The 21,232-nt window shown below is 44.8% G+C and overlaps 3 protein-coding genes and 1 non-coding gene across 5 annotated transcripts; 1 reads left to right on the forward strand and 3 right to left on the reverse strand.

The window, feature by feature from the left end:
* Window positions 1-41: 41 nt before the first annotated feature.
* Window positions 42-135, reverse strand: LOC112272097. The gene has a single exon (XR_002965793.1). It is a non-coding gene; the product is annotated as a small nucleolar RNA snoR1 (small nucleolar RNA).
* Window positions 136-1,698: 1,563 nt separating this feature from the next.
* LOC100836156 lies at window positions 1,699-3,140 on the reverse strand. The gene has a single exon (XM_003570841.4). The coding sequence runs from the start codon at window positions 2,773-2,775 to the stop codon at window positions 1,972-1,974; it is 804 nt and encodes a 267-aa protein (XP_003570889.1). The 5' UTR covers window positions 2,776-3,140; the 3' UTR covers window positions 1,699-1,971.
* Window positions 3,141-4,991: 1,851 nt separating this feature from the next.
* Window positions 4,992-10,042, forward strand: LOC100840441 (L-aspartate oxidase, chloroplastic). Its single transcript, XM_003574097.4, has 8 exons — window positions 4,992-5,382; window positions 5,612-5,755; window positions 6,128-6,482; window positions 6,596-6,838; window positions 7,920-7,976; window positions 8,096-8,176; window positions 8,383-8,444; window positions 8,644-10,042. Exons 2-8 carry the CDS (start codon window positions 5,625-5,627, stop codon window positions 9,656-9,658), a joined length of 1,944 nt encoding a protein of 647 aa, XP_003574145.2. The 5' UTR covers window positions 4,992-5,382; window positions 5,612-5,624; the 3' UTR covers window positions 9,659-10,042.
* Window positions 10,043-10,486: 444 nt separating this feature from the next.
* Window positions 10,487-13,373, reverse strand: LOC100827596 (CASP-like protein 4A2). Of its 2 annotated transcripts, XM_024461753.1 has the most exons (4): window positions 12,506-13,373; window positions 12,226-12,361; window positions 11,772-11,815; window positions 10,756-10,914 (listed from the first exon to the last, which is right to left on the reverse strand). In XM_024461753.1, the coding sequence occupies exons 1-4, from the start codon at window positions 13,222-13,224 to the stop codon at window positions 10,896-10,898; spliced, it is 918 nt and encodes a 305-aa protein (XP_024317521.1). In that variant the 5' UTR covers window positions 13,225-13,373; the 3' UTR covers window positions 10,756-10,895. The 2 variants fall into 2 exon arrangements, with proteins under 2 accessions (XP_003574185.1, XP_024317521.1); XM_003574137.4 differs by lacking the exon at window positions 11,772-11,815 and having other exon boundaries at window positions 10,487-10,914; window positions 12,506-13,355.
* Between the last annotated feature and the right edge of the window lie 7,859 nt (window positions 13,374-21,232).

The following is a 21,232-nucleotide window of genomic DNA, read 5'->3' on the forward strand; positions in this document are numbered from 1 at the left end:
GATCCAAATGCATAAACTAAACCAAAATAGTGCGTGATCGGTGCTCAGATAACAGTTGCTGTGATCTGCTCAGCGAAGCGCTTTTTGAGGCGCTTCTCGTACAAGAGGTGTCAGAAGTAAGCAATCATCACGGCACAAACAACACAGAGGGAGAGGAAAAAATGGCAGCGAGAGAAGGCGAAAACAGATAAACCTCGTAAGAAGAAACGAACAGCAGATGGCGCCGCCGTGCCATGAACGGCATGGGGAGGCGGCGGCGGCGAAACCCTAGCGATGAGATTTCTTGCTGAGTAGGAAGCGGCAGCAATGCCCTTTGAGTTATATAGAGGGGTGGGAAGCAGGCCGAGATGTTAAAGTGGGCCTTTGGGCCTTGTAAAAGCCGGGCCTGGTTGTTGGCTCGGGTTTCGGCAGCAGAATAGTATACTTTTCGTTCCTCTAAAAAAAGAAGAAAAAAGTACTCAGCAGTATACTTTTCCTAAGAGCGCTCGTGCGTTAGGGCATCTCCGAGGGCGTGGAAAATATCGGTCGTTCAACGGGAACCCTCGTTTATCTTTTCACGAGTTTTTGACATGTGCGCTAAAAAAACAAGTGGATAAGATTTGGATGAGTTTTGCTAAAAATGAAAAGCGTGGACCATTTTTGGACAAATGGGATTTCTCATTGCATCATGTATTTTGCACTTAGATCCCCATATGGATAGATTTGGACAAATCGGGAAGATTTGAGGGTTCGCCTTGGAGATGCGCTGAGAATCTGTTAGGAAACTACTCACAATTCTCATCCTCTCCTTCTTTTTCTTTTGGAGGAAACTACTCGTTGGCTCATGCTATGCCTGCATTTACCTGGTCTATCCTACGGAGTAGTATTCCTCAAAGGTCAACTCCATGAAAAGAATATTTTAATGCCACACGAGTTTTCTTGGAAGGAAAAGGTTCAACCCCTCAAAAAAGAAAGAAAGAGGTTTCAGCTCTTACACGTTTACAGAAACTTCCCCGTGAAAACTCAACCCACAAACTTTCAACTCAAAAACCCATGTAGCTTCACATGAATTTCCCCATAAAACACAGCACAAAGCAACAAGACTAGAAGAGTCGTTGGGACTCGGGAGCCGGCCTCCGAGTGGGAACACCGACCGCGGAATAGCCAACAAACTCGGGTGCGTTGAACAGCAAAATTGCCAAAAGTCCAACCAAAATAGTTGGTTTCAACTCTAAACCTACCTCCATTCCCAAATCGGCAAAAGCACCCGCCTTCTTCTAGAAGAAAATCACCATAAAAAATGTCTGAAAAATCTCGGTCCCATCCTGTTCTTACACTACTAATCTAAACCGTTAAACAACACTATGAGGAGAGGACTACGCGGCAAGACGAAGCACACGGGCGCGCGCATAAAACGTGCGACTCGTTCCTCGTGCACAAACCCAAGAAAAACAAAACAAAACAGAAGCCTCCTCTGCTTTGCCCACCAACTTCCAACCGAACCAACATTGATCAAATTGCCAGCCTTTGACCCGGATCGGTCATGCAAACATGGCTGCAGCTTCCAATCAAATCAGGTTCTGGTAATAGCACGTCGTAGATTTTTTTGGCAAATATTTTCTCTGTTACATAATTTTTGTTTCAAATATAAATGTATTTATTTCTACAAATTGCTTAGATACATATAATATTTCGACAAGAATTATACGACGGAGGGAATTATCCGATAATCTTAGTACCGACTTGTATTGGGCTCGGTCAGGTTAATCAACCAGTCAACTCATTTTTACGGGATCAATTCGGACGGAGAGAAATTACGGCCAAAATTTGACGAGTTCTCCATCGGAGTCAGAAAGAAAGCTTGCGAAGTTTTTATATTCACGGCCCGCATGCACTTCTTGACCGAATCTGACGATCGGACCCAGCCAAAGAAAGAATTAAAGAAATCCAACGAATTAACGGAAAACAAATCCTTGTGACGGTCGCCGGGATCTAGTAAGGATGGTTGTGTTGCGGGCGGCGGAGGGCGTGCGCGGCGGCGAAGAAGCCAACGATGCCCGTCCGGTAGGGCAGCGCCTGCGCGTGCTGCTGCGGGCCGCCGGGCTTGCTGTAGAAGAGCCTGTGCGCCGTGGCCATGTCCATCTCCGTCGCTGCTTTCTTCTTGTTGCCGCCATCTCCGTTGCCGCCCTGCTTCTTCTTCTTCTTGGGCGCCGGCGCGGCCTGGGCGGCGGCGGCGGCGGGCTTGGGCTTGGGCTGGATGAAGAGGAACTTGTCCTTCCCGTCGCTGTGCGACCTGCCGTTGCTTCCCAGGAGGTCCCGCAGCCGGAACCGGCCGGGGGACGCCGCCGTCGAAAATGAAACCGTCTTCTGGCCCGTGGAGGCGCTCTTGGGGAAGGCGCGTTCCCTGGCGGGCGAGCCCGGCGCCGACCGCGGCGCCCACGCGCAGCACGTGTCCGGCGAGGGCGGCGCCGTGGCAGAGAACGCCGGGCCGCCGCGCGCGTCGTCTTCTTCGCTGTTGAAAGAGAAGACGGGGTAGGCCGGGAGGATGCGGCCGTGCGCGAAGATGTCGTCCGCCGGCGCCGGCGCGGGCAAGGAGGCCCCGTCGGCCGTGAGCGGCGGCGCGAAGGCGAACTCGAAGCTGTCGGCGCTGCCGTCGGACGCGGCATCGTCGAACAGGTCTCGTTCTTCTTCTTCTTCTTCCTCCTCCGGCGCAGGCGGCGGGGTCTGCTGCTGTGGGTGTGGGAGCTGGGCCTGGGCGTGGTCTCCGAAGCTGAGGATGGTGGCCAGGCGCGCCATTGCTGCTAGCTGCTGGTGCTCTGTTGTGTTGGCGGTGGCAGCCGAGATAACAGAGATACGCGGGAGGGGGGGGAATTAGGAAATGGGAGGCTGTGAGGAGAGACCGAGGCGAGCGAACCGCGTGTGTTTCCCTTTCGTTTCGTTTATCCCCGCGTTTATAAACGAAAGCAATGGCGCGTGAGGAGCAAGGGAGAAAGTTGCTTGGAAGCGAAGCTGCGGCTGCTGGAGCCTGGAGGTGGAGGGGACGCGGCAGGAGGAGAGCGCGCACGCGGGGGATTTGCCTTTCTTGGACTGCTTGCCGGGACAGCCTTGTTTCTTCCGTTCCGTGCTGCCTAGTTATGCGGTTCAAAACGGGGAACGTCACTCCCTTCCAAAAAAAAAAAAACGGGAACGAGACCGGTCGTGCGGGCTCGCCCGGTCCGGTCTGGCCCGGTCCGGTCATCGTGGTGCGGCGGCCGCGCCCGAACGGCACTCTACCAGGACGCCGTAAATAAGATTGGATTATTTATGTCCCCATGTAGTGTACCGGCCACTTTTTTAAGTGATGCCGTAAAAAAGATGCGTAGAACTAGTAAAAGGTGAAATAAAAAAAAACACCGTCAGCGGGAGTAACCTGGCGGAGTCGAAGTTGAATAGCGTAGAATGTAATTTCCTCTATCTGTATTGTATTTGTACTAGTATTACTTTGTAATAATAGAAGCACGAGATTTGTCGGATCCGGATAAGCTGCATCGTCCAGAGCCTAAATTGTGAGACAGGAGTTTTGACGTCTCTCGACGGCTCAGATCGTCCTAGTAGTACGTGGCCTAACTGGTCATGCATGCTCACATAGATGCATCATGTTGCTAGTACCGCAAGGTAGGTAGGTTTGTTTGCTAGGAGAAGCGGTCAGCCGGATGACACTCTGCTGCCTCCACGGGGACAATCTTTGGTTGCTAAAATTATCACTAGGTACTTAGAATAGAATGGCTTGAAATCAAAGTCCTCCATTTGTTTGGTTTGAATGACAAAGACTAAGGGCGTGTTTGGTTCAGGAGCTGTGGCGGCCCATGCGGTGCCAATCGGTTCAAATAGGTTTTTCTCTCCATTTTGTCTCATACGTCGCATCGCCGAGGACCCGCCGCTCGCAGGTGGTTGGAGAAAAAGAAATTCCGTTCAGTTTGATCAAATGAAGCAAACATGAAATTTGGTTGGGTTCACTCATCTTAACCAAACACGAAATATGGTTGATCCCGCTCTTAAAATTTGGTTGGAACCAACCCATCCTTCCCCACTTACCAACCAAACACACCTTGAATGAGACGAAACGATTTGGTTCTAAGGCGGGCGAATATTCCCCGTTTATACTGAAGGGAAACCAATTAGTTCCTCAAAATACGATGGAATCATACCCCGACCAAGCACTGCCCATCCCATCAATCTGTTACACGCTCTTCCCAGCCACATCGAGTCTCCACTCTTGCATGCTTCATGGGCCGGGGTCGCCGGGTCGGTAGTTCTCACCATCATTTTTTTTTCTGTGCTCCGTCTTTCTCCTCGTTGATGGAGCATCAGTTTCACAGCTTGTCTTGAAAAAGATGTGTCCATGTTTATGATGCGCTCAACGATTTGGCTTGCCATTGTCTTAGTTGGACGACCCATGCAAAGTTCTCAAAATCTACGAGATTAGTTCAGCCCGTGCAAATTTTTGTAACTGCAATTTCGTCATGGAGATACGTGGATGAGCATCAAGATGCGACATGTTGATCTAGATATGCTACTTCACCATGATGGAACCTTTTGTTTCATCGACGGCTTTCGTTGTTCGTCTTCTTTTCGACTGTATTGTCCCATAGTCCCATGAATCAATAAAATCAGGTTGTTGTTCAAGTAAAATAAAGAAGGGCAACACGCGTGCATAATTAGTAGCATAACTTCTTTTTTTAGTGGAATCAGTAGCATAGCTAATTAAACACTTTGTTGACGAGGTTTTATCGCGAAAGAAAGTAAATCCCAATGGCATCGGAGTCACGGTGTGTGCTCCACGGGCTGACAGGCCAGATAAAAAGCCCATCTCTACTTCACTAGGCTTTCATTCACGTGGGCCTTGGCCTGCTTCTGCTTGCTAGCTAGCCCCTGAAAACGGGAGAAAAGGAAACACCCTTTTCGGCCCACAATGGGACCGCCAGGATTCAGCGATCGAAGAAGGAAATCATCGCGGCCAGCCGGGCATTGGCAGGCAGTGGCGGCGGCGGCGGGCGGAGACGACCGTCGGGCGACGATGTGGCTTCTCGGGGTGCGAGGAATCTTCCTCACAACACCACCCATACATCTCCCCTTTTCCAGCGATTCCTCCTCCTCCTTCCGCGCCCAACTTGCTGCCTCCTCCTCGTCTCTTTCAGCACGATCGTGCTGTTCTCCTCTCCTCCGCAATAAAATTCCTCATTGCCCTGCCCACCCGCACCCTCCCCCCAGCACACCTGCTCCTTGGGAGGGGCCAAAGGTCGTGGCCAAGCTCGATTTCTACCCTCCTCCTCCTCCCGCAGCCCCATTGGAGCCAGGAGACTAGGAGAGCCCCCCTTCTACGCCGCCAGCGACCTGTTTCTTGGATCTTTTCTACTGGTAGAGGTAGGTGTCGTCTTCTTGGTCCGGAAAATGGTTTCCGTAGCGTAGATCTTGTCGGGTGCAGAACCGGAGATTATTTATTTTCGGTGTTCGATCTTGCCGTTCATGTGGGCGTCTCCCTGCTTTTTCACTTGCTGCTGCGAGTTCTTCAATTGCCGCCCTCCTTTCTGTGGAAGCTTTTACATGGTTATTGATTAGCCCGTGTGCCTTTTTTTTTTTTGAATCCTCGCAGAGGTAGCGCCGGGATGGCGAAACTAATGAACGGGCTCGGTAGCCTCCGCTGCTCAGGGACGATGCATCCGGAGAAAGGATACATGCAAGCTTCTGGAATGCCTTACCTGTGCTTCAAAAGATGCGCCCAGCTTGATGTCTCCAGGTGAAGTTTCGGCTGCCAAGGGTCTTATTTTATACCTGCCCGGATTGTTTGTTTATTAGAGCATGCCTTGCTTACCCTAATCACAATGTAAGATCTGGAGTCATTTTTTTATCATTGTCATTCAAGTTGCTCAGAGTTTACGCCCTTTGAACCACCAAACGGTTCTTTAGGAAAGCAATGCCAAATTTTTCAAGATTAGGATAACTGGATTCAGTTAAGGAGAAAAACAGTGATGAAAGTATCTCAAATTGATCGCTGTTATTAATCTGTACTTGGGGTTACTTGTTGAAAATTGCAAGCTTTGATGTCAAATCCTGAAAAATCAGTGTTCTACTGTTTAAGCTGATGACAGCTTGCTGGTTATGCTTTCAGATTCTGCAGTACTCCCCGTTTCATGGGCGTGAAGGCTGTAAATGTTTCCCAACATCTTACGAGGCACAGGGTTGGCTCCATCAGAGCCTCCGCTCTCCCATGCTTGCAAGATGATTCCACAAGATATTTCGATTTCGTGGTTATTGGGAGTGGTGTTGCTGGCCTAAGGTATGCTCTAGAAGTTTCTAAGCATGGCTCTGTTGCTATCATTACCAAAGCAGAGCCTCATGAGAGCAACACAAACTACGCACAAGGTGGTGTTAGTGCTGTTCTATGCCCCTCGGATTCTGTAGAAAGTCATATGCAAGATACAATTGTTGCAGGGGCTTATCTGTGTGATGAAGAGACTGTTAGGGTAAGTTTAGCGTCAATTATGACTGCAATAGTTGCTTTCTTGTTTGCCATCATATCGTGAATGATATGGGTCCTTGCCTGTTCTTGATTAATAACCTCCATGCTGTATTTCAGATAGTATGCACTGAAGGTCCAGAGCGTGTGAAGGAGCTAATAGCCATGGGTGCTTCTTTTGACCATGGCGAAGATGGTAGGCTGCACCTCGCAAGGGAAGGTGGACATTCTCACAACAGAATTGTTCATTCTGCTGATATGACAGGAAGAGAGATTGAGAGGGCGCTCCTTCAAGCGGTTGAAAATGATGAAAACATATCTTTATTCGGTCACCACTTTGCCATTGATCTATTGACCTGTCAGGTTGGTATTTTTTTTATTCTTATGAAAATCATTTGTTAATTGATATGTTACCTCTTGTTTCATTGTCAAACCTTGTGTGTAACTGCAGTCCTGTTATTTGATGGACAATATTTTTGTTTACTATTTTGCTGCTGACCGTTTTGCTCACCTGCAATCGTTGCAACTATGTACATGCATGAAAGTCGTCTGCTACAGTGGCGAAGTTAGAAAAAAAATTCATTGGGTTCACTCAGCAATAAAAGTAGGTTCCAATTAGTTATAAACAGTAAATAAATGATGATTATAAAGGGATTAGCCTAATTTCATTGGGTTCATTTGAACCCAATGGCTACATGCCAGCTCCGCCACTGGTCTGCTACTCAGGTGCCATCCTGCAGACTACGGAGGGGTCTAAGTTGGGGTTCCTAAAACCAAAACTGGATTGGACACTAGTTGCCTGTTGATAAGAGTCTGTGGCAATACTTAGTCCCAAAATTGTATGCAAGCTGCTACTGGATTTGATTGGATGAGGATTAGTGGGGATTAGCCATTTTCTGCACAAGGCTGAATAGCCATCCCCCCTTTTCACATGCTCATAGCGACTTCACAAGCGACAAAATCACGGAATTATGTGGCCTGGAGGTTACAAAAAGCCAGAGTCTGGTTGTTGTACTCTTTGATTTTTAGGAAACAGACTAACAAGTCATAAGGTACCGCCGTAGCGGTGTTGTCGGTTTCCAAATATTTGTTGACAGTGACGTCTTAAATGCAACATTTGCCGATAGTGACCTCTTAAATGCAACGGTTGTTGAAGTACAGCGAAGCCTGCAAGTTACATTTTTCCATTTGATGCATGTGCTGTACCTGGTTTGATAAGTTGCCCCTTTTTTCTATTCCTATTTTCCACTTGATTTATTTGGTTTCAATCACACTCAACTTGGCATGTCTCCCTACTCGAGTTATTCTTGGGACCACAGCCAAATAACAATTCATGTTCCATAAACAGAAATGTATGTGCTATGTACAATGCCTGCCCGATTTGCACCTATCATTAGAGTTTCCACTGAAACTATGTTGACTAAAGTGAAGTTTTTTACTGCAGAACAATGGTGAAATGCATTGTTATGGGGTGGATTCATTGGATACCAAAGCTCAGAAGGTACACCAACTGGAATTCTTACATTTTTCCATCTCATCTCCATCATTTGCAACATTAGTCGCCAATTTCATCAAATGTTACTTTCAAGCTACATCACTTGGATCTTATCTGATATCCAGGTAATCCGTTTCATCTCGAAAGTAACATTGCTTGCATCTGGAGGAGCCGGCCATATATATCCAACAACAACAAATCCACCGGTATTTCAAGCATCCACTCTTTATTATCTTTGAATATAATGGATTTTAGTGCATGTCTCTTTATCTGTCTGTCTTATATCACAACATATTTTTGAATGACAGAATGGCAGATGAACATATAATAATGACGCACCATCTGATTTGTCTTCGATGTAAATTAGTTGTTATGCAGTTCTCACAATGACTCGGAATCTCAATGTTTTTAGGTGGCCACTGGGGATGGAATCGCAATGTGTCATCGTGCTCAGGCTGTGATGTCCAATATGGAGTGAGTTTTCCTTTCCTTTGATGTATGCTCATCCTTTGTTCACAGAATTACTCACCCTGCTTCCTGGCCAGTGTTGCACTAGTAGCAATAGCTACTGTGTTGATCTCAGTTCCTTCAGTTTTTTCCTTACTTACTTGGCAATTTTTCTTTCCTTGCATATGGATTTACATAATAAAATATGTTTATTTCGCAATGACAGGTTTGTGCAGTTCCATCCAACTGCACTATCAGACGAAGGCCTCCCAATAAAGCCAGCTAAAACAAGAGACAATGCATTTCTTGTAACAGAAGCAGTCAGAGGAGATGGAGGAATTCTCTACAACCAATCCATGGAGAGATTTATGCCTTTATACGATGACCGTGCAGAGTTGGCGCCGAGGGATGTGGTTGCGAGAAGCATAGATGATCAACTGAAGAAGCGGGGAGAGAAGTATGTCCTCTTGGACATCAGCCACAAGCCAAGAGAGAAAATTCTTGCTCATTTTCCCAATATAGCAGCTGAATGTCTGCGGCACGGTCTGGACATCACCCAACAGCCCATACCCGTCGTTCCTGCAGCTCATTACATGTGCGGTGGTGTCCGGGCCGGGTTGCAGGGGGAAACAAGTGTGAAAGGCTTGTATGTTGCTGGTGAGGTTGCTTGCACTGGATTGCATGGGGCTAATCGTCTTGCGAGCAACTCATTGCTGGAGGCATTGGTATTTGCTCAGAGAGCGGTGCAGCCTTCGATTGATCACATGGTTGATGTGGATGCTGACCCTTGTCTTGCAGTTAAATGGGCCCGGCCCATGCTCTCTGTCTCCATTACGGACAGTACACTGTCTGACATAATTGAGAGGACAAAGAAGACCAGGATGGAGCTGCAATCCATAATGTGGGAGTATGTTGGCATAGTGCGGTCGACGAACCGGCTGAAGAATGCAGAATGGAAAATTGGTGATCTGGAGTCAGAATGGGAGAAGTTCTTGTTCAGGAGGGGCTGGAAGCCTACCAATGTTGGGATTGAGGCCTGCGAAATGAGGAACCTCTTCTGCTGCGCAAAGCTTGTCGTGAAGAGTGCGCTCGCGAGGCACGAGAGCCGAGGCCTGCACTTCACGGAGGACTTCCCTTACCTGGAGGAGAGCAAAAGAAAGCCCACAGTGATCTTCCCTACTGCCATCCAAGAGCTGACATGGAGTTCAAAGCCATTGCAGAGGCAGCTGCAGTGCAAATAGCTGCCACACCCATACCATGGAGTTTGGAGAATTGGAGGCTTGAAGATTCATCATTAACTGACCAAAATAACTAAATAGGCTGAAGTAGCCTTTTAATCTGGCAGTATACTCATCCAGACAAGCTGGAGTTGTTATAGATTCGTCAATTATTATTAGGCTGAACTAGCCTGCTTATTTTTGCCATTCCCATCAGCTTCAGGTGTTGTAACTTGTAACTATAAGGTGTGATTGTGGTCTTGTTCTGATCCTTAATGTGTAGCATAGGGCTGCAGATGACTGTACCCATTGATTTGTTTTGAACGGCTAGACCCCATCAAATTCTAATTCGATGATGATTAGCATGTATTCTCCCGTTGGTTACTTTAATAAATATAGATGGTAATGCAAAAAATGTCTGATTTTTTACTATCAAACTTGAGTCAACTTAGACCACGAATTTGTACAGAGTAACATACACCTTTATTTTCATGCAAAAAATGGTCACATGAAAGTAACATACACCTTTATTTTCATTTTCGCAAGCACTTTATAACTCCATTAATTACTGCAAATTGATTGTAGAAGATGCTTATTGGGGACAATGTATTGTTGTTCAAAACATCATATTCCCTCCGTTTCACAAAGGTTGGCGTATTTCGTTTCGTTAAGACAAGCCTTTGACCAAGAATTACTCTATTAATACGTAAGTTATATGATACGAAACCATGATTATTAGCAAGAACTTTTAAAGATGAATCCATTGATATAAATTTCATGTATGAAAAAATACATATCAATAGAGTTTTCATTGGTCAAAGCCTTGTCTTAACAAAACAAAATAAGCCAACCTTTGTGAAATGGAGGGAGTATATTCTTGAACAGATGGGGAACGCATCACAGTAACATACAGCAGCTGCTATGGGCGCAGAAACTCAAGTTCATGTAGGGATATAACATTACTAGAAGTCAAGAACTCAGACAACCATTGTCATTAACTCATATACATGTACTACAACACAACAATATCTGCACTGGAAACTATGTGCAGAAATGAAAAATTAATAACAGATTATTGGTATATGCAGCTACAGATCTCGGCGGAAGAGATTGTAGGCAGAGATGAGGGAGTTGATGGCAAAAACCACGAATGCCAGGAAAGATATGACAATGGAGCTGTTCGCCATGTTCGGGAAAGGATCGCTCCCCCAGTTGTCGATCCAATCGCTTACTCGAGCAGTTGCTGAGGATGACGACGATATCAGGAGGTATGCGAGCACCTGCAATCCAAATAAAATAAAAAATTCAGCATTGGTCTCTCCTTGCAGAGATTGACAAAGCAAGGTTATCTCGTGCAAACAAAAAACTAACGGCGAATATTTAGTGTGAAGTCTGTATGAAACAAACACACATGAAGCTCTGGAAAGCTATTCAGAGAACGTAAAGCAAATCCGTTGCTGCATAAAATGGTTTAACAGTGACAGAGAAAACTTCATTTTGGGGAGTATATTTATCTCAGATACCTAATTCCTACAGCTGGCGAAAGAAAGAAAAAGGGACCACTCTAATTCCTAGTTCAAATGGCATATCCCACCTACTTGTCGTCCTCTTTGTTTGCTGGCACAAGTGGCCATCCAGACCATTCACCTGATGATTAACAGACACACTGGAAATGATGTGCTCAAAACCAGGTCCCAATGTCTCACCTCAAGTGCAAAACACATAAGGGAAGTATGTGCAACTTAAACTTTTTTTCTTTTTGCTTAGAAACTTAAACTGAAATTATATGTACAATTAAGCCTATTGGCTAATACAGTGTCATCATCATGAAGCAATCAGCTAATAATATCTGTTAATAATATCTGTTCCCTCCGATCCATAAAAAGTGTCGCCCATTTCGTACTAAGTACAAATTTTGTACTAAGTGTGCGGCACTTTTTATGGATCAGAGGGAGTAAATAAAAACCATTCCCCTCTATAGTGATCAATAATTCAATGATCAACTGTACCGTTTGGACTTCAGAACATAATCATTTGACAGAAAAAAGTGAATTTATCTCTTTCCCTAAAACAGCTCTCAATTGTCGTTCCACCACATTTAACTATTTCGGAATGAAACAAACATATCAAAACATACCCAAATCTCCTGTTGTCCATCATATACGAAGTACGAAGAGTACTCTACAACACAATGTAATATGCACGTTACACCTATCCAGTTTACAATCCACACTAATGTTGCATAGTAGTACTAGTCAACTATAACAAAAAAAAGCAATCATAAGGCTTCACTGGGATTTCTACATTTTTAGTGTAAACTAGGACACTCAGAATGCACACATTTAGAGCATATCGAGACAATGAGAGCATAACCATGCTGACTGTGACCGCATCACAAAATGGAGCATAAAGGAGCAAATCACTAATCACAAGAAAGAAATCCCAGTGAGCATAGAAAGGTAAATAATACTTTGCTTCACCATGGTGACTTGATATCTCACCCATATTCCTTTCTAACATCACATGACTTGCAGGCTAAACAGGACCAAAGATACCTACGAAAAGGAGCTAAGAGGCTCCAGGATGCAAACCTGATCCATGGTGAAGTCGAAGTAATCGCCCTTGGGCCGGGGAATCAAAGGCCTTTTCCTGCTCAAAAACGCCGCCAGCGCGAAGAACTGGAACACCGAGTACACGAATCCGATCACGTTCACCGCCTCCGAGTACCTACGCCGCAGCAGAACACAAGCACGTAAAAGGAAACCATCAGTCCAGTAACCCTAACCAGAACATAAGGAGATAATTTTGTGAATTTGAATTTTACAGAGGGATTTTTCTTTCTTTCCCTTCTCATGTTGCTTGGTTGCTTACCGTAGCTGGGTGTAGTTGCTGTAGGAGTCGAGTGCCCAGCCCTTGCGGCTGTCGGCGGCGAGCACGGCGAGCGCCGCCAGGCAGAGCCCCGCTGCCACAGCACGCGCCACCAGCGCAGCGCGCTGCAGGGACGCCGTACGGCGTTTCCTCGACATGATTTCGGTCACGCCCCTGCGGTCCCGTTCGGCGGACCTAGCCGCCGAGCCCGGCATGGGCACCGGCGGTGGCGCGTCCCGCTGCGGCGGCGGCATCTCAGGCGACGGCGACGGCAGCGGCGGCCGCGGCTTCGGCTTCGGCTCCGGCGGGGCCCACGGCTGCGACACCGGTTGCGGCTGCTGCCTCGGGGGCGGCGGCGGCTGCTGATACTGCTCATACTGCCTCGGGGGCGGCTGCTGATGCTGAGCGCGGCGGCGGTCCTTGGCGCGGCTGCCGTTCCACGAGTACCACAGCCGGCCGTCGCTCCCGGCCGGGTTGGCGGCGCGCTCGGCCCCGCGCGGGGGCACGTACTTGGCGGCGGCGGCGCTGGCGCTGGCGCTGGAGGAGACGACGACGGAGGCGGATTGAGGCGGCTGCGGCGGCGAGGCCTCCTCATCAGCCACTTCACCCCCCGCGCGCTGCTGCTGCTGCTGCATCGGCGGCGGCAGCGGTGGCGGGTTATCCTCGAGGACCCCGCCGGCTGCGCGCGGCGGCGACCGCGACGGCGACACCTCGGGCACCATTGTGGGGAATCGGAGGAGAGGTTGGGTTGGGGGCAGAGTGGGGGTTTGCTCTCGGTCTCGCTTTGCTTTCGTAGTGGGGCTCGGCAAAAGCCTCTGAAGGCTTGGAATTTTTCTAAGCTTTTGCAAGGGCTTTTTCGATACCTGAATTGGAGAAGCCGTGTACTGCCGCGTGCTCTATAAAGTGCTTCTCTTCTCCTACTCACTTCTTGCTTTAGCCCTAAAAAGCTAGAAATTCGTGTGAAACTCTTGCGTTTCAAATACACGTAGTAGTAGTTTCTAAAAACTACTTCCTCCGGTTCTAAACTGTTGTCGACGTTTTTTAAGAATACATACGTCCATATTTGGACAAATTTGAGTCAAAAATTAGGATCAGAGAGAGTAATAAATTGATGGTCGAAAAAAATGTTTTATGACAGTATAAATCCTTAAATGCAGCGTTCTTCCAACGGTCGTCCGGTACATCTTTCGGTTTATCCGATAAAATTTGTTCCAAGAGTGATAATGAGACATAAATAACTTCGTATTTTATGTTGTAATGTGCATGTAACACGACACGTCATTGAAAAGCGGCTGAGCGATAGTGCCAGAAGGGGAAGTTGAACTCCCTAGTCCAATTGAAGTGTGTTTTCCATTTGAAAAAAGAAGAAGTGTGTTTTTCTTAATAAACAAGTGATCGATGCACTTTACCACGCTCATTGTACTTCGTAGCTTAAATATCTCTATATATAGTCGGGTTCATTGAATCCTCCTTTACAAAGATGGATATGAAAACCTAAATATTTGAAGAAGAGAATTCTTTTTCATATGCAGATGATATGGTAATTGTTGCGCGGTAAAAACACTAGCTACCATAAAAGCCATTATCCTCCTCTAAGAAAAAGCCATTATCCGAACTAGCAAAATCTTTGATGGATTGTTCGACGAAAAGGGGTGTTCGAGGGTTTTTTTCATCGATGCCTAGCATATGACACACTCTTAGTCATATATCTGTAGTATTAAAACAACGACAAGAATTATGTAACGGAGGGAGTAGTATATTGAATATCTCGGGTCGATAGAAAGAACTAGAAACATTGTATGTTGTCCAGTTATTATAAAAATACCGTGTTTTTTGTGAGCTAGCTTATCAAAATGCAACATACAATTTAACCAACTTGTTTTCTGATGTGTTTATAAGTCAGTGCTTGATCACTTTCTGTTTGCTTTTGTATGACATCACAATCAGTTACAGTGTGATCCATCTCTGTTTATGGATTCTTTTCTCCTGCCGTTGGTTATGTCACTTTCAGAGATTGGCTGCCTTTAACATCTCTACCAATTTATCTCACGTGTCAAGCTCCAATTGATCGACTTCCTAGATTCACAAACACATTGAAGGCAGAACCATTATGTACGGATGGGCCAAGATCAATCAGAATACTGGGCCCACCAATAAATGGGCTCCCTAAGAAAACCAAGAACATGGGTCCTACGAAAACTCTGTTTGGTTCGCTATTTTTATTTATTTTTGAAAACCCTGTTTGGAAGAAGACATGTTCGAGTTACTTCTATTCTCATTTTTCTTAGTTACTTCTGAAAAATGAAATAAGACATGACTTTTTTTTTAGAGCAACGATCTGACTTTATTGATTCAAGAGACAAAGTACAAAAGATCGATACACGAACGAACACAAATAACAAAGATACTCAACAAAACTAAAAGCTTCATTGTAGTCCTTCGAAGTAAATTTCTCTTGATCCATCCTTCGCATCTTGATACTTCTACACGTATTCGTTGACAAAATTGCAGAATATCATACTTGCACAAGCTAAACTAACCTCAGAGGTTTTGAAAAGCCGTAGAGCCACCCACCTCAAACAGTGAGTACATAAGATCATTGAATGCACTGTGGCCGGGGTAATGCACTTTGCAAGACAAGCTGCAAAACTGCTTCGTCGATGAATCCACAAGGAAAAAGACCAACAACCCGAAAAGACGTGTCGTGAGAACCACTGACTCCATGGCATAGGTTGCAACGCCTACACCAGGACGATGAAGGAGTCAGGACACCAATCTTCTAGACGACGGCATCTCCATCGCCAAGACGCCACCGAGAAGCACACAAAAACCTAACAAAAGGTAGCAAAACTTAATGCCAGACGTTGATCCGTGGTTCCCCTCATCTCTTAAGGCCAAATCGGCCGTAAGAGACGAGGGGAACCGTTGGAGATTGAAGATTCTTCGAAGACGACGACGGCTAGGGTTTCTCTTAGGAAGATTGGAAGAATTGTGTAGCTAGTAAGGACTTTTTTTTATTGCCGTAATTTATATGATTTCTGAACTATTTTTCCAATATATATGTAGACCCCCCTTAATTAATTTGAATCATAGCAATTATACATGCTTATCTGATTCTTAAGGATGGTCGCGCCCCGCAATTTCATAATTTCAACTACTCCCTCCGTTCATAAATAAGTGACGTGAATTTATAAAAGAATCTATATAAATTCAAGTCATTTATTTTGGGACGGAAGGGAGGCCATTTTAACCCTTAATTTCTTTCTCCTAGGAACGAGGTATCTTCTTGTGTTGTATCTTATCGATTGTTCCTATGTTACTGTCCTATATTCTAATTAACAAGGGTGCAAAAAAGTTTTTCTTTCTTCCAGATGATAGCTAAACATTATCCATCCATCCATATGCATGCATGCGCGATCCTATCCTATGTTGTCCGATGTTAGTGCTACAGCTTCTTTTCTTCTGGAGATGAGCTAGCTAGAGGTAGCAAGTTGACCCCTTGAATCGAGCTCGACCAGACAGCAGGATCAGATCAAGTACTCTATATTTATCTTCGCCAGCTATATAGAGTAACGTAGGAGTACTAGGTATGTATTTGGCGCGGCATGCATTATAATTAGACACAGTCAATTAGTTCCATGGACATCTTTCCTTCATTTGTACTCCCTCTGTTGCTAAATACTTGTCATGGTTTTAGCGTAAATTTGCACTAAAACCACGACAAGTATTTAGAAACGGAGGGAGTACATTCTAGTAGAGCGCATGTACAGTAACATATTTCCCTGGCTTGTATGCTTCATCCGCATTTCAGAGAAGGGCTACTACATATTTTAGGGTTTAACTTTGATCATTGGTTAAAATAATATATGAATCATGTGTTATAGAGTTTATCGGGGGAACGTTTTTTTGAATCCAAATCTAATGATAGAATTTTGTGGCATGTAACAAACATATAACATATGGCTAGTTACTTTGTTGAGAAAAAAAAACGGTTTTGTTGTACCAAAATTGTCTGATTTTTAGTTAGAGATGAGTCAATTACTCAGCATCTGATTTGATTTGTGTTTTAAGATTCGAAACAAACGATGGTCAGGTTGAGTTCGGACGATGTCCAAATTCTAATCCAATGACTCTAATAAGTCGAATGAGATTTTTTAAGTCTTTATTTAAAAATCACGCGCCTGAGAAATAGTGACATCCAAAAAATTAAATCTACAAATACATTCGGAGTAATTCAGTACGAGACTAAATACGCGCCTACTTGCAAAGTTAATCAAGAAATTATGCATGCATATAGCGCTATTACGTAGGATCTGGATAGGCTTAAATTAATTTGCTCCATATATCCATCCATGCATCCATCCATCCATCGATCTTCCTGCCTCCCTCTTCGCGCGTGGCCGGTCTATCCATCCTTATCCCTCTCCCATCTTTTTCTCCCGCGCAAAATCCGCTTAAAACACCTACGAATTGCTATATATACTCTCTTACGTCCCTACTCGAACATCATCAACCAGCCACACACACTGCACACTCTCTGATCTCCCTCTCTCTCACACACACTCAACTGTCCTTCTTACAATTCTTGATTCCTTCAGACATCTCTCTCAGCCTCTCTGGTCTGATCGAGCTAATTAAGCTAGCTGCTTAGTCAAGTAATCTTCGAATCGATCGCCATGGCTGCATCCCCTTCTTCTTCTTCGTCGTCGGCTTCATCATCCGTGCCGCGGCTAGCCATGGTGGCCGTCCTGCTCGTGCTGCTCTGCGGCGGCGGTGCCGGGGTCGAAGGAGCGCGGCTCATGCGCGAGCAGAAGCAGCAGCTCGTCAGTAGTACGACCACGACAGCAGCTGCCGGGCACCGGGGAGCTGCTGCTGCTGCAGGGATGACGATGAGCGGCCAAGTACGGCGGCGCACGGTGGGCGTCACCGGCAGCGCCCCCGTGCCGCCGTCCGGGCCGTCCAAGATGCACCACTGAACTCACATTTCATTCATTGGCGTCGACATATATATAGATCGATCGCCATGAGGAAGAAGAGGCCGATTAGATCGAGCCGTCAATAATCTATGAGAAGTCTAGTATCATCTTTTTAATTGATTTCGGGTTTAGCTTCGTTTCGTGATTGGTACTATAGCTATAGCTTAATTTGATCTGTCGTACGTCTGTTCTGTGTTTTTGTTTACTGTTTAGAACGAACATTGTATGTCGTCGTGCATGCACTCTTCTATTGGGAATTTCGGATTGATGTAATTTATTCTCTACTGTTATTTTTTTAGTGACACACAGAATGTTACGTATTTTTCTATTTTTTCCTTTCTTGAAGAATCAATCGCGTGATTTGCTAAAGGGGAGATATGTAATTTAGCATTTAATAATGTTTTGTTTTTCCTTGAAAAAAACTGTCCGGGCCTGCTAAAGGGGAGGAATTGTCATCTCAAAAAAGTCAAAATGGATCAAGTTATATTGCACATTATATATTAATGAAGTGCAAAATTGCGGTTGAATACATTTATGTACACCGTTAGGTGTATAATTAATCCCAAGAACAACTCGCTTGCAAAATTTAAATATAAACTTAAATTTAAATTAAGTTAAACGTGTCTTTTGACCAACTTCCGTTATAAAACGAAATATTCGAGACTCAGTTGACTTATGCATAGTTGATTTCTAAAAAAACAGAGTAAATTTCACTATTCACCTCCTCTAGGAAAGTTTGTGACACATTCTATCAAATTTAGCAAAAGTTACTTTGTTTTACCCTGTTACTTAAGAAACTTTTGGCACAATTTTACTTCTTTTAAAAAAAATTGGTCATCCTAACAGAGTGGCCCCACATGTTCAGCCTACATGATGCATCCACGTCGGATCTATATCTCCTAAATATGCTTTCGCACCACCTAAACTTTCAAAGATCACCAGAATTAGGGATGCTGCTTTATGTTGGTCAATTTTACTATGCATGAATTATCCACTACATGTCATCTATTCTTGCACTAGTTGGCTCCGTACTTGGTCTACTCTGCTCAAGTCAATGGATTGCCAATTGACTTTTATAGCATGCAAAAAAATTGGAGCAAATGGCCATGGACTTTTTTACCCACAACGGCTGACGGTCTAGCGTGTGATTGAGCCTGCTTAGAGATGTTTCTTTTCCTTCTTTGTAACCTTTTTATTTTATTTTGCCTCATATTTGTTTGGCAATGTGCATTTTGGCGCAGAGACAGGGGGTGTGATACTCTATGGTTGTATCGATTTATATGGCATTGAGATCAATAAAAGCTTCCATTTTCGAAAAAGAGATGAGAAAAGTGTCAAGTTTTGAAAGTTGGAAGACAAAAATTATAAGTTTTTTTTGGAGTTTCTTCCACCGGTGGGCTATACCACCCACAAATCCACCATTCGTCTTTGTTTTTAGATTCGGACTAGGTGGTTGATCAGTGCCTCATGGTACATTAGTTAGTCCATTGGTGATGTATGACTCTCACAAATACATGATTAATTTACTGCGAGTGATTGCACTGAATGTGATTAACATACATTTCTTGTGGATGCCTCCAACCAATGCCTCACACATTTATTGTGAATACTTGTATTGAATGTGATTAACATAACTAATAAACATGCACTCCACGAATCAATGGTACATTTTTTTTGTGGTAACCTGCATGCATTAATTAGTTATGTTAATCACATTCAGTGCTATGAACTTGATCATTGTTATGAACTTGATCATTGCTACCCTTTGATGTATGTTGTCCCTGTACTGGACTACTTTTATCTCCTCTGTTCCCCTCGGCTTGTGCCGTCTGAAACCTTAAACCCCACTGCAGTATGACCAGAGAATACCATTGATAAGGCGTATTAAACTAGGCAAACAAATAAGGGAAATTTGTTGGAAATATGCCCTAGAGGCAATAATAAATTTGTTATTATCATATTTTCTTGTTCTTGATAAATGTTTATTGTCCATGCTATAATTGTATTGACAGGAAACTAAATACACGTGTGGATAAATAAACAAATACCGTGTCCCTAATACGCCTCTAGGGGAATGATGTGATGGACAGACCCAAACCTAAGCATAGCTTTTGATCGTGTCACTTAAATTTAAATTGCTAATGCTTTCATTATGTCAAGTATCATTTCCTTAGACCATGAGATCATGGCACTCCCTAGTACCGAAAGAATACTTAGTGGACATCAACCGTCATCTCATAACTGAGTGATCATAAAGGTGTTCTTCAGGTATCTCGGAAGGTGCTTGTTGGGTTGTATGGATCAAGACTGAGATTTGTCATTCCATGTGACGGAGAGATATCTCTGGGCCCTCTCGGTAATATAACATCATAATGAGCTTGCAAGCATGTGACTAATGTGTTTAGTCACGGGGATATTATATTGCGGTACGAGTAAAGAAAACTTGCCGGTAACGAGATTGAACTAGGTATGGTGATACCGACCATCAAATCTCGGACAAGTAATATATCGCGAGACAAAGGGAATTGGATACCGGATTAATTGAATCCTCGACATCGTGGTTCAACCGATGAGATCTTCGTGGAATATGTGGGAACCATTATGGACATCCAGGTCCGCTATTGGTTATTGATCGGAGAGGTGTCTTGGTCATGTCCACATGTTCTCGAACCCGTAGGGTCACACATTTAACGCTTAATGTCGCTAGGGTTTGATGAGATAAAAGATGGTGATATCGAATTATGATTCGGAGTCTCGGATGGGATCCAGGACATCATGAGGAGCTTTGGAATGCTCCGGAGATAAAGAATTATATATGAAAAAGCTGTTTCAGGGTTTCGAAAAAGTTCGGGATATTTTCCAGTATGGATCGGGAATTTTCTAGAAGGTTCCGGAAGTTCTCAAAAGGTTCTGAAATTTTTCAGAATATTACTGAGAATTTAATTGGGCCTCTATAGTAATTAATTAGAGCAATCTAATTAGTTATTCCTAGGCACATTAGGGGAAAGAGAGGAAACGTGGGGACTCTCCATCGTACGGTGGAAGTCTCGTACGTGGGGGGAGGCCGGGCAGAAGGAGGAATCCTTCTGGGACTCCCCTAGCCGGCCCTAGCCTCTTCTTGGAGGAGGGGCAAACCTTGACCACAACCCTATATAAACAGAGGGGAAGGGCAGGGGGAGAGAACACACCAAGCTCTTAGCTGGATCTCTCTCTCCTGAGCTCCTCTCCTTCTCTCCCGTGCGCAGCGAAGCCCTGCTCGCGGAGTTCTCCACCATATCCTGTCGTGCTGCCAGAATCTCATCAACCTCTCCCATCATCTTGCTGGATCAAGAAAGAGGAGACGACATCAAGCCGTACGTGTGGATACCAAGGAGATGCCGTATGTTCGGCATTGAGATCGATCTCATCGAAAGTACCACTACGCCAACAACGATCCTGTGATCGTAACGCTTTGTGGTCTACGAGGGTATGATGCTCATTATCTTTCTCGTTACTTACATCTATTAGATATGATCTTAGGTTTCTTCCGCACATCTCGTAAGAAATTTTTTGTTTTCCATGCAACGGACCCATCAGTGGTATCAGAACTAGATCTATGCATAGATGTTTTGTACGAGTATAACACAATTGTTTTGTACGAGTATAACACAATTTGGCATGCTAACGCTCCGATTTTTGGTACTCGGTTCGTTTTACTTGCCAAAGTTTGCACAAGAAAAATCTTCACGGTTGGGTAGACTTGGAACACGCCGTG

This window comes from Brachypodium distachyon, chromosome 3 (genome assembly GCF_000005505.3).
Source record: "Brachypodium distachyon strain Bd21 chromosome 3, Brachypodium_distachyon_v3.0, whole genome shotgun sequence".
NCBI classification, from domain to species: Eukaryota; Viridiplantae; Streptophyta; class Magnoliopsida; order Poales; family Poaceae; genus Brachypodium; species Brachypodium distachyon.